At 38.5% G+C, this 14,284-nt stretch overlaps 1 protein-coding gene across 1 annotated transcript in view; it reads right to left on the reverse strand.

Moving 5' to 3' along the window:
* The window catches only part of crfb1 (cytokine receptor family member b1), a 40,103-nt gene extending 26,630 nt beyond the window's left edge, over positions 1 to 13,473 (reverse strand). Inside the window, exons 1-3 of the mRNA XM_067443012.1 lie at positions 13,107 to 13,473; positions 12,771 to 12,830; positions 1,335 to 1,422 (exon numbers count right to left, since the gene is read on the reverse strand). Of these exons, the coding sequence (XP_067299113.1) occupies positions 1,335 to 1,386 (52 nt within the window). The 5' untranslated portion in view covers positions 1,387 to 1,422; positions 12,771 to 12,830; positions 13,107 to 13,473. The remainder of the gene's footprint in view (positions 1 to 1,334; positions 1,423 to 12,770; positions 12,831 to 13,106) is intronic.
* Positions 13,474 to 14,284: the final 811 nt, after the last annotated feature.

The raw sequence follows: 14,284 nt of genomic DNA on the forward strand, positions 1-14,284 counted from the left end.
TTTTGGGCTAGATTTGGGCTTGTTTTAAGCTAGATTTGGCCTTGTTTTGGGCTAGATTTGTCCTTGTTTTTGGGCTAGATTTGTCCTTGTTTTTGGGCTAGATTTGTCCTTGTTTTTGGGCTAGATTTGTCCTTGTTTTTGGGCTAGATTTGTCCTTGTTTTTGGGCTAGATTTGTCCTTGTTTTGGGGCTAGATTTGGCCTTATTTTTGGGCTAGATTTGGCCTTATTTTTGGGCTAGATTTGTCCTTGTTTTGGGCTAGATTTGTCCTTGTTTTGGGCTAGATTTGTCCTTGTTTTTGGGCTAGATTTGTCCTTGTTTTGGGCTAGATTTGGCCTTGTTTTGGGCTAGATTTGTCCTTGTTTTTGGGCTAGATTTGTCCTTGTTTTGGGCTAGATTTGTCCTTGTTTTTGGGCTAGATTTGGCCTTGTTTTGGGCTAGATTTGGACATGTTTTGGGCTAGATTTGGACAAATCTGTTGTTGATGGTCACATCCTTCTGTACGTGCATTCACAAATTCAAGGCAGCATTTATAAACTGTGAATATAAATAACTGTACATGTAATGTATTTGAAGAATGACCACAGTGCTGACATGGTCTTGTCGTTAAAGCCCAAGTGAGTTATTGCAGGCGCATATCAACATGTTATCATAATGGCAAGGCATATCGGTATAATTTTTTCATATCTTTTTATATTTTAAGTGTTTATTGGCCCGATTCCGGTGTCGTGCCCATAATATTGTGCATCCCTAATGTTAATGTAAATGTCACCACATGCACCAACATTTATTTTCCATCTCTTAATTATAAGCCTATCTCTGCATATAAATCTCTGCATATTTAAGCCTGATGAATGAAATATGATACTCAACAAAAAACACATCTGCATATTTATATATACACACACACAAGTTTGCATTAGTTTTGTTTTCACACACACACACACACACACACACACACACACTCTTTTTTGTTGATCTAAAAGTTATTCAATATAGCTAACTAAATGATTAATGACTAAATGACTGAACATTAGAGTATTAACTCTAAGTATTAACAACTTTTTAAACATGCCAGTCCCCTCCAAATATTGTAATTATGTGAAAATATATTCCCAATACATATATAATTTCCCAATACAGGTGGTCATGATGTTTTAAATGCAGGCCACAAGCTAAACAAACATAAAAAACAAGAAATTAGGTTTATCGCTTTCCTCTAGAATAAAAAACCCTTTCCAGTCACATGAAGAGGCTGGTGTAACGTGAACCAGAGATGCTCTCGTTTTTAACACACCGTCTTCACACTGAGGTGTATGGCTCATCAGACCGTACCTGTGATGTAGAGAGACACGAGGAAAAGCCGGCCCACGTGTGCTGTCGTCATATTGGCCGTCAATCATCATTCACCAACAGCAGCGACCTATGGCGTGCACACACACACACACACACACACACTGAAATGAGTCAATGATACACACGTGTGAAGGTAGACATATACTCTTTATATGGATGTGATAATGGCACGTTATTTGGTCATTATTTTCGTTACACAAACTGTATTTAATTTAATTCATAGTCAGGAGGAAAGACTAAGAACCGTATTTGACCTATTCAATAAAGTAATCAAAACAATCAGATTAAAAAAACATAATTACTTAAAATTAAATAAATGTTAATTTGAAACTTAATTTAATAGAAATTAAACGTTTTAGCATAACCGGATACACTAAAACAAATACAAATTTATAAAAACTATATAGACTTAAAAAAAATCGAATCTAATCAAAATTATTTACAAAAACTAATAATACATCAATAATAATAATATCACAAAGTCTGCAAACAAAGCTGCGCTCTTTCTGTTCCTGAACAGTATTCATATATTTCAAACAGCCGTCCCAACACCAAACACTTCAACACCTAATAGGCTACTTACCTTTAAACATTTGTTTATGCCTGTTATATCAGGCTGTGCTTGACAAATAATGTATATTGACATGGTTTGGAAGCTCTTGTTTTAGACACCCCTAGCAAACTCTATTGTGTGACCGCTGTAATTATGAAACCATGTGTGAATAAAAGCCTGAATTGAATATGTCCATCATATAAAGCGCTCCAATCTCTTCAGAAGAGTCGGATCAAACGCCACACAAACACATTTAGGTGATAATTAAAAATAGTGTACATTTTCTTAAGAAAACAGTGGTTCGGTGTCCATAATGTGACCATTTCACTGATAAAACCAAGAAATACATTTCCCTAATTTAAAGGAAACTTCAGCAGTTTTGAGGCTTGAATTGAGGAACCGGTTAAGCTGATCAAATGAAGACTACCTGTTTATTTTAAGAGAATTAGCTCAAGTGTGCAGTTTTATTTAGAGACACCATTGTTGGTTCCCAGCATGCTTTGCATATGCCTGGAAATGGAGCATTAATATTGAAATGAAGTGTTTTTGAGTGAAGGGGAACATCTGTTAATGTTAATGTTGGGGTTTTGAAGGAGTTTCTGTTATGTGGAAGCGCTGACCGTTACTATTGGTCAGAAGAGCAGAGCTCATGGTCAGGTTGTGGATATCGGCATGTGAACTAATAATGTGAAGCATGTTGCTTTGTTTAATGAGCACAGGGCTGGACTGGTAATCTGGCGTACTCCCAGTGGGCCGACACACTTTGGGGCCGATACAAGGTTATTTATTTATTGCCACTAACGGGCCCATTGGTTTGTCCTCTGAGGTGAAAGGCCAAAGCAAGAGAAACCTCCTCCATATTCATAGACGGTGTCCATATTATGTGTCCAGAAAGCGAGTATCCGCTGCTCTTCCCGTGACCGTGCGCTGCTTTTCTGCTGCTTTATGAAGTGATGAACGGCGCTTGGCACTTGTATTGTGCTTTATACAGTCCTGTGATAGAGGCTGAAATTTTTCCGGGAGTCCAGCGGGATGGGAAATTAAGGGTGCGTTCACACTTGTCATGTTTGGTTGGATTAAAACGAACCCTGGTGCGGTTGCTCGGTTAGTGCGGTTCATTTGAACATATGTGAACGCTGCCATCCGAACCCTGGTGCGCACCAAACAAGCGGACCGAGACCGCTAAAAAGATGGGTCTCCGTCCGCTTCCAAACGAACTCTGGTGCGGTTCGATTGATATATGAACGCAACACGGACCAAAGACATGTAAACGGACCAAAAACCGGACGTATAATGTCACAAGATGCCACGCATAATGCAGCTGATTTGACGACGCGGAAAGATCGGTGTACGTTATCCAAAATGAGTAACTTTAACGTTAGAGGGCAAACGTAGAGCAACGAGGAAGAGCCTCATCAATCTTTGGTCTGACGAGCATGTTTCGAAAATGCTAGAAAAAACACACAAAAAGCAAACCTGGCTCTTCTCATCAAAGCTCCTGTGTTGCCCATTATTAGCAGGTACAGACGACAGAACGGCCGTCTCTGCACAACGGAGGAAATCCTGCTTGAATGTTTTGAACATTTTGTGAGCTCTTCATGAGTTCTCAGCGGGTAAAAATAATGCCACATGTACACGCATAAAATGATCGCGTTTAATCCGGCACACAGCGTTGTTTTGAACATTTCATGAGCTCTTCATGAGTTCTCTGGTAAAAAAATAATGCCATATGTGTTACACGCATAAAATGATCGCGTTTAATCCAGCACACAGCGTTGTTTTGAATGTTGTGAACATTTCATGAGCTCTTCATGAGTTCTCTGGTAAAAAATAATGCCATATATGTACACGCATAAAATACCCGCGCGTGTAATCCACACACAGCATTGTTTTGAATGTTCGGTAAACGAGCTCCTACGTCATATAAGCCGACCAATCAGGTTGTGAGCGTCTCCCTGTGCCTTTGGTTCGGTAACTTTATGTTCGCTGTTAAAAATGCCAGTGTGAACGCTAAGCGGACCAGGACTATTATGTTTGTTTTTGTTTTTTGGTCCGGACCAAACGAACCGAACTACAAGTGTGAACGCACCCTAAATCAGTATTAATGACGTGATTGGGACGGGACCAGAATTTTTTTTTACCGGGAGTGGGCGGGACCGGGAATTGTAATAACACTATGATACCATCTGTACAAACATACCGTTTATATAAATTAACTAAATAATTTAATTTTGAACTCATTTCTAGTAGCCGTGTCTCTTTGCTCTCCTGTTTGCTTTGGTGTGGCTGGGTCAGTGAATGACGAGCTCCACACCCGTGCCATGTCATATCGTCCACGATAATACCGGTATACATTTTTACATGATAAAAAAAAGTGTCATATGGCGATATCAATGATATAGCGACGCGATGACGTATGGGCATTTACTTTCCCTAGCGCGCACAATAACACATGTCTGAGTGAGAAGAGCAGCATGTCAGCCTCCGATGATGATGATGATGATGATGATTTAGTGCCTAAAAGGAGCTACTTGGCTACAAGAGGTCAGCTCTCTTGACAACTGGCATAACACTGAAAACTTAAAGCTGTTATTGATGTTTGCGGCGCAATATTTGACCAGAAGGGTAACACTGACGGTTATTTTCATCAATTAGTTATTTACAGCAATCGTGTACCAACAGCGCCACTCTGTGGTCAACACAAGAACATCATATTTTGGCTCCTACATTGCTGATAAATATATTGTAGTGATCCAGTAGCAGCTGACAGCGTGGTGGAAAACACACAACCTTTCCCTAAACACCAATAAGACTAGGGCTGACAACGAATATTCGAAATGCGAATATATGTTCAATTAGTTTCTAAAAAAACGAATTTCGAAGGTGAAAATTAATATTCAAATAAAATAAAAAAAGGAAGGATTTTGGTCGGTAGGGGTTAAAATTGTTGAGCCGTGAGATAAAGTTGCAAGCTATGTAAGATACAGTTAACATACCATGCCTAATTTTATTTAAAGGGGGGGTGAAATGCTGTTTCATGCATACTGATCTTTTTACACTGTTAAAGACTTGGAATCCCATACTAAACATGGACAAAGTTTCAAAAGTTAAGGTGGACGTTTGATGGGAGTATTTCTTTGTCAAAAATACTACTTCCGGTTAGTCATAAGTTTCGGCAAGTTTTTTGAGATCATGCGTCCCCTTTGACGTTAATGGGGGCGGAATTTCCTTGTATGGGCCTTACGGACAATTCTACCGGAAGCGCGTGAGAGAGAGCAAGGGAGAGAGAGAGAGCGAAAGCAACAGGCTACGCCCATCAAAGCGCTGGCTTGTAGGATGCTGCACAGGTGATGTGCACATAACAATGTCACCAAAAAAGTGCGTTTTTGGTTGCCAGACCAAGACAGTCCTGCATAGATTCGCCAAAACCCCGCGTTAAGGCAACAGTGGATGTAATTTGCTTTTCCGGATCAGCAACTGAGTTGCGCGAATGTTTATATCTGTTCGCTGCATTTCGGTGCCGACTGTTTCATAAACAAGGCCCAGCTCGACGCCGGCTTTTCCCAATCGCCTAATGCTGAATGATGGAGCAGTCCCAACGTTAGAAGGGTGAGTGAGACTGCTTCAAATGTCTGTGTTTTTTTTAGTCTGCTTACTGTCTACACAAACCACGCGTAAACACACACACACACACACGTGCACAACTGCACTTCCCACATGTACACCTTCAAAGACAAAAATACGACGATATAATTCAAGTATAAATATGTAAATAACACAAGCCGCTAAGCATATTATATAGTTAGTGTATATCGTACCACATAGAGACGTCCTGCTCTAGTCGTTTTTGCTGCTGCTCCTGTTCAACTGCAGCCTCTGGGTCTGATTCCGGATCATAGATGTATGGCTGTATCTGATTAAAAGCCATATTTTTATTTTGAATAAAGTTTTTTCCCGCTCATTACGTCGTTATTTAGCTCCGCTCACACGACACGCCCCCACCCGCTCAGCTTTTTTCGGAAAGACTCGGAACAGCGCATCTTTCTTATATAATTATTTAAAAAATAAAGACTTTTCGGAGATATGCAGGATGCAATGCTACTCTATAGGTACTCAAGATTGACATGACACTGACTGAAACTGAGTGTTTCACCCCCCCTTTAACGTTAAACAGAAGCATTACTAAAGTGTAGACTCTTGATCAGCTCAAAGTTGGTTCATTTATTTTAAAACCGTTATCCACGGGGGGGTGTTCTGCGCTCTTGGCCATTAGTTAATTTACTTGTTTTTGCGCAAGTGATCCATTGTCAAATATGTTTAAACTTAAATAGACTACCTATACAAGTAGTTATGTCTCTATGTATTAATTTGTCCTGTTATTGACGTAATGCGCACCCAGATGTTCGAATTTTCGTGTTTGTTTTAGAGGGAATATTCGAACGTCATTTTTGAGCAATTTTGAAAGCCCTAAATAAGACCAATGAGATGGTTGTCGACTTCAGGAGGGCCGGTCATCGGCACCCATTGACCATCAGCGGCTCTGAGGTGGAGAGGGGTCACAGTATTACGTTTCTGAGGGTCCATTTGACGATGAGCTGACCATGTGATGTCAACACCACAGCTGTCTTCAAGAGGCTCAACAGCGCCTTCATCGTCTCCGTGGTCTGAGGAAGGTGGATCTCTCTTTTCCAGCAATGACTGTTTTATAGAGGAACTATTGAGAGTATGCTCACATATTGCATCTGTTCCTGGTTCGGTAATTGTACAGCAGAGGAAATTTGAAAACTAAATAGGATAGTGAGAACTGCTTAAAAAATCCTAAAGGACCCCTCTCATTACTCTCATCACACTGCTGCAGTCCGGTAAAAGACACAGACGTAATAAATCAAGGACTACTCGGTTTTTAAAGGTCCCGTTCTTCGCGATTCCATCTTTCAAACTTTAGTTAGTGTGTAATGTTGCTGTTAGAGCATAAATAATACCTGTAAAATTATAAAGCTCAAAGTTCAATGCCAAGCGAGATATTTTATTGAACAGAAGTTCCCTTTCAAAGCCTACAGCGAGCGGCCGGTTTGGGCTACACCGCTGCACTTCCTGCTGTGATGACGTCACTAGAACCGTTTGTTGACTAAAGCTCCGCCCACAAGAACACGCAAAATAGGGGGCGTGGTCTCGCTGCTCTCCCACGTGGAGAAGAGCGCACATTCAGCACTGGCATCATATGGTAAGAGGCGGGAACTTTTCCGGGCAAAGTGCGCTGAGCTGCTGTCCAATCACAACACGGGAAGCGCTGGCCCAATCAGAACTCGTTACGTGTTTCTGAAGGAGGGACTTCACAGAACAAGGAAATCATCAGGCCGTTTGTAGGACAGAGGGAACAGCGCTGTACAGATAAGTCAATTGTGTGAAAAATACTGTGTTTTTTTACACGCGAAACATAAACTCATGTTATGTTGCACACTGTAAACATAATCAAAGCTTCAGAAACACGAGAAGAACGAGACCTTTAAACTGTTTTTTTCCCACAACTATCAGACTGCTTAATCAGAAACGGTGAACTGCATTTAAGAGATGGTTCTTCTAATGCCTTTTTTAACATTACAATTATGTATTTATTCTATTTTAGTTATCTTATTTATTTATAGTTTTAATATTAGGTATTTATGTATTTGTGTTTTGATTTTATCCATTGTATGCACTGAATTACTAAGTGGTGGATGTGCGAAACACAATTTCGTTTTTCTTCTATGAGGCACATAGGAAACAAATGACAATAAAGGGAATCTAATCTAATCTAATCTAAACTAAAAGCCATCTGATATTTTGGGCATGGGTATGCTGTGATCAGTATTGAATGTTTTACAGTAACAGACAGACTCCGGCCAAAAAACACAACACAGGAGTGTGAGGAACGGGAGTCATTCTTCTGGGATTGGGACGGGAATTTCCCCCAGTTTATTCGTGGGATTGGGATGGGACGGGATGTTTTTTGTGGGCGTGAAGAGGTTTGGAAACCCACTCCCGTGTCACCCTCTATCGTGTGATATGGGATCATCACAGGCTCTGTGGCTAATCCGCCGCGAGTGTGTAAATACACACGAGGTAAACTGGAAAACGCCAGCACACACACAACTACAAACTTGTCACCACACCTTTATAATAACTCACCTTGCAGCTACTTACACTTAATGGAAGACATATTTATTAAAAATGGTATTACTTAAATTAAATATTGAAATGCATGAAATTTAACATTTTTCCCCTTTAAAATGATACATTTTCTCAGTTTAAGCATTTGACATGACATCTGTGTTGTATTCTGAATAAAATATTGAAACTTCCACATCATTGCTTTCTGTTTTTATTCACAATTTGTACAGCGTCCCAACTTTTTTTGAATCGGGTTTGTTTTGGAAGAAATTAATAAAAAGGTTGCTATTATTCACATTAAATATTGCAGATTACAAAGCACTTTTTATAGAGGCTGTTTTCATATTTTCTACATGTGTTTCCAATTTATAACAAATTCAACAGTTTATTATTATTATCTATTGTATTTTAGAAACCATATACCCATGGAGATGAGGAGCATGGCTCACCCGTGACTGATCTTACAGTTAAAATGTCATAAGTGTAATTAAAGGATAATTCAACAGAACCGCTTTACAGCCCGGATCCCATGATTTAAGGACAGAGCTTTATTCTCTTTAAATGTTTTATGACGTTTTAATAGATCTAATGAAATGTAATGAAATGGTATTTCAATGAGAATCTTGTGAAAGATAGATAGTGTTGTGCATAGATGAGGTGTTAACTCTAAAATACGATTGTTTTTCCAACCCGAAACTGATCGTTTACTCACGCTAATGTCATTCCTGATCTGAATGAGCTTCTTTCTGTGTAACAAGAAAATCATAAGAGTCTGTTTTTGGGTCCAAACTAGGGGTGGATAATCAGGACTCGACTATAGGATGGCCCGATGGCCAGCGTTAAAGACCCTCGGGCCAGAGCTGCACCTTCACTGAAGTTGATCATTTGTGTATTTCTAAGCTTTCCCTATTTAAATATCGAGGAAGTGTGTCTCGGTTTGGTTCTTGGTCGCAAATATTCACTCAAAATAATGTTAACACACCCGTCTTGTGGAGTATCATCGCAAACATTACGCCTTTTAAATGAAGGTAAGCATGAAATATGCCAGTCACCGTTTAACAGCCCAAACATGCGAATATATCAAAAGAAAGAACAGACCTGCTTTATTCTAGCGTCATGCATCCTTAATTACTCAACACTTGAATGTGTGGGTAGAAGGTTTCATGAAAAAAGCGGAGTTTTTTGTAAATTTTGTAAAACTAATTTCCATTTCGCTCTAATCCACACCCTTACTTTCACAAACAGTGTAATGATGTAGATCATGTGAAATCGAAGTTAAAGGGATAGTTCACACAAAAAATGTAAATTAGCCCATGATTTACCCCTCTTAAAGTCTATGTGTATATGACTTATATCTGACAAAAGCCCTATTCGGACAGTCGTTGTTTCTCGTGGGTGTTTTCTTCATTTACAGCGGCTAGTCTGAGATATTATTGCCGTCTGAATCCAGAATGTCAGTGTTTTTCTCTCACCACCTGCGTAAAAATCCCCGGCAGACAAACACCAAAGTCGTGTGGTGATTTAATTACCATCAGAATCCACATCTCTTAATTTTGAATCAATCTTTTCTTGAAAACTTTATATCCTTCTCGACCCTGCAGAAGAAGTTAATTTTCACTAGGCCTTAGCTGCGGTATAAGCGGGCCTCGGCTGAGCACCAAGAAATCAAGGTCTGTCCCTCGTCAAAAACATCAAGGCGTGAGAAACTAGAGATATTACATTAGTTGTATGGGAAAAACTGGTGTGAAGCAGTGAGAAACTGTCATGTCACTGGAAAGCTGGGGATTTTCCACAGATAAATATGATACGTGACAAAGTTTGTATAATTGTGGAAAAACTATGGGGTGACTATCAAAAAAGATGAATAGAATGATGCCTTTTGGATGAGAAAGAAAAACTAGTGGCAGTCGGCCACCATTACGAAGAAGGCTAGATAAGTTTATGAATAGAGGAACTGTGGCAAAAAGTAATGCACCTGCACTGAGGTCAAGAGCTAGAACTGTACAAGAGTGAGCTGAGGAAGAGATGGTCAGATGTTCAGCTGCCGTCTCACTTTGTTGAAATACAATAACGTTTATTTCTTCTGAGACCTGGAACTTCGACTCTGAGATTTTCTTTAAAGCACTGGAGACAGTCAAGAGCTTAGGATCTGCCACGATAACCCCCGCAGAGCCCCGTATTGCTGCGTTTCGCTGTCATTTGGATGCACTTTAAGAGCCTACACTTTAATTACTGAAATGCTGGAAAGTATTTACAAGAATAATCTTTCATCACCGCTCGAAAGAGAAAGAGGAGAAAAACACGTCAACATTTGAAATGAGCCGTTATGACCGCACTAACTATAGTTATATCGGTTAAATTAGCAGCGGACAGGAGATTTAAATCATTTCCTATCATTTGTAATCATTTTGTAATTTTATTCTTTATTATTCCAAGCATATGACATTTTTTACAGCAGACGATGATTCGACTGAGCACTAAGCCGTGTTCCCAAATCACAAAACTCGCTCCTCCACCGTGAACATATCGCCATCCGAATTAGGGGTGTAACGATTTGTTTAACAACGATTCGCTTCGTATCGCGATTTGAGGTTGTCGATACGATTTAAGGACGATATTGGTTCATTTAGAACGATATGATCCGAAACGATTCAGTGACTTGAAATCGATTCAGTAACTTTTTAGCCAACAATTTAAATCAGTGTGACTGTTTTATTTCAGCCGCATCGAACTGTTGTTAAAACGAATCGTTACACCCCTAATCCGAATGCACGAGTTTATCACTGAGGTGGCTGCACATTTATTCTTACGGACGTCCACATGAGAAACAATTACCGGCCGAATACGGCTTTACATAGACTATCCTGGCTCTTCCCAGCTTTATAATGGTACCTTAGATTCTCCATCCATTATAAAAGTAACCCATACGGCTCTAATAAAGGCCTTCTGAGGAGAAGAGAAATACTAAGGCTGCAACAACTAGTCGATAAAATAATAGATAATGAAAATCACCGATAACGATTCTCATTAATCGATTAGTCGGGTCTGCTCTCTGTGCACGGCAAGCTTCCACCAGTCGTGCCAAATTACAGCACTGAATAACACATTTAATGGACAGAAATAGTGGAGATAAAGGACGTGATCTGAGAGCCCAAAACATGAGGATTGTTTAGTTAAACACACCCCATCATGAGCTTTGACAGATGTGTGTATTTGCGTCCTCAGCACAAAACGTTCATTTCACAGGTTATATCCACCGATCTATATAGAGAACTGTAGTTATATCCTCATCTGTAAATGCTGCTTATTCACACCAGTATCTACATTTAGCATTAAAGCGCTTTAGTCTTGACAGTCTGTGTTAAACTTCAGACTCTACTGAATGATCACCGGTGCGTCACACAGACGGGACACAGTCGAGAGGGAGACCATTAATATTCAGCGCAAAAACACTCATTCAGCTCAAATATCTGCTGCTGGACGCTAACTTTAAAAGTCAACATGTATTTCAGGCACTTTATGAGAGTAGTGACTGCAAAGGGAGAACAGCGTGAAAGTGAATATAAATGTAAGACGATTCTACAGGATACAGAAATGAGATTAACAGGTGCTGTGCTGTGTGTGTGTGTGTGTGTGTGTGTGTGTGTGTGTGTGTGTGTGTGTGTGTGTGTGTGTGTGTGTGTGTGTGTGTGTGTGTGTGTGTGTGTGTTCGTGCAGAACATTCCTCTTAACACTGAATTTGTTTTTTTGTGTTTGTGGTTTTCTTTAATATAATTATAATGTAGGGATTTAAAACTCATTTTGCTTAGTAACTTTTTCACATAATGTAGGCTATAGCACAGATATACTCTTACGGAAATCAACCATGGTTTTATTATAATAAAACAATGATTTTGCCGTATTGATAACCATTTGTATAATCACACAAATATCGTAAAGTTAAACTATGGATTTGTAGCAAAACTATGGTAAATTTGTGGTTAGCACTGAATAACTACCATAGCCCTGTTATTAATCTAAGTAATCTTTATTGTTGTTTGTTTTGTTCATTGTAAAACCATGGCTAATTTTGGTAATGTTGGATATATTCACTATGTGTGTGTTCATAGCACTCTGCTGAAGTGTGTTCTTTTGGACAGGATGGGGAATAGTGTGTGTGTTGTTATCAAAATAAAAAATTGCCTTTTTATCCGATTATTCAACAGCAACAAAAATGATCGGCCAACTAATCGATTATCAAAATCATTGTTAGTTGCAGCCCTAACTCTACAAACATAACGGTAATTATGATGAGTACAAAACAGTCATTTCTTTCCCTATTCTCCTGTTTTGTCTCCCAGAATGCCTGATAAACATGATTTATGTCCCAGTGTCTCTACATGTGTGAAATCAATGCCCTCTTTCATAGCATAAAGTCATGTTTTGATTAGAAAACCGTATTATATTTTCCTGCAATGCTGATCTATAACAAGACAATTCTTTCTATAACGGACCTATAACAACCCATTTGAAAATTAGTCAGATTTAAATGATAATTACTAAATATTATCATACTTCTAATTGTGACCATTAAGTCATTTATGGAGAGTAAGGAGAAGTTATTATCCTGGGGAAACCTCAAAACAAATCTGTGAAAAGTCCTGAATGTGCTCTTTACAGGACATGTGGCATGTGCATGGATACAAACATCATGGATATATAAATATAAATACCTTTATCAGTGTGTAAATGTGGTCTGGATCAACTCTTAGGTCACTTCTGACTGCCCAGATCTGTTCAGGAAAGATAAACACATACACACTTATATCATTATGTCTAAACATGGCGTTTTGAATGTGTAACATTTAGTACTCTTTAAAGTACATCGGGATATGTAAATGTAATGTAAAATCATGATCGTTACATAAACACATAACGTTACTTTTAAAAGCTAACAGATATTAATAAACGAGTCACACACAGACCTGTCAAACACTGAATTACTGTATGAGACGGGTGTAAATGTGTGTATACCCCCGTTTAAACACGAATAAAGTTGCCCGCAGTACCTGTAAGCCCATGTCGTGCGGTCCTATGGCTTTATCATGTGAGAGAGGACGTTATTAATCTTTAATACCGCATATATATTTATATATCCGAGCAGACGCTGGAGGGTTCCTGATTCTGTTTCCACACGTCATCCGCGGACACGCGCTTCGCTGAAAGGCAGCGGCGGGTCACGTGATTTACACCGAAACACCAACAGGTTCACGAGAAAGGGTTATTTTTGCCCTGCAGGCTCTTAACAACTTTTTGCTTGCCTGTTTTAATATTAATTTTGCCTAAGATCACGTCGGCACAAAGGATGCCCGGTGTTATGTTATATTCTAGGCTGGTTTTGAGGACGGAACGAGTGAGTAATACACAAGTCGCACTTCTCGCAGTGGATCAGACACGAGATCAAAGGCAAATATCGCGTGATTTGCGCTCGTGATTTGGCGTTTGGAAAACACCTGCAAGAACGACAAATAAATAAATATATAATGATTAAATGTGGGTGGATATAGATAATTACATTCATAAAACGAATGTTGGGGGAAATTTTTAGATTTTACAGGAAATGTGAACAATTACATATTTAACTATTTATCCTTATTTTCCATAATTATATATATATATATATATATATATATATATATATATATATATATATATATATATATATATATATATATATATATATATATATATATATATATATATATATATATATATATACACACACACACACACATACACACTGTTAACTGTTTTATTTGTTTTGGAGGTTTTGTCCTCCATATACCCTGTCAAATATATAAACAAAACTTTAATAAAGACAGTTATTTAACTTTTTTCCTGTTTTTAGATATCATCACATTTCCCATACAGATCACATTGTGAATATTTGAACAGGTGCAAACTTTGGTTTTTCAAGGCAATGTGTTTTTGCTTTTCTTTATGTTTTTATTAATTTTATGAAGGTGCTGTTTTTATATATTCTGTTGTAATTGTATGCCGTTATGGTATTTTGAACATTCAACAGTTTTATTGTAAATGTAATATGTTATTTATATATAACTTATTATTATGATTTTGCTACTTTTTTATTATTAAATTACCGTAATATTACAATTCATTTGCCCCACAATAATTCACAGCGCATCAAATCATAACCAATGCGCTGCGAGAATATAAAGATTAGTTT

Source organism: Pseudorasbora parva, chromosome 5, assembly GCF_024679245.1.
Source record: "Pseudorasbora parva isolate DD20220531a chromosome 5, ASM2467924v1, whole genome shotgun sequence".
NCBI lineage: Eukaryota > Metazoa > Chordata > Actinopteri > Cypriniformes > Gobionidae > Pseudorasbora > Pseudorasbora parva.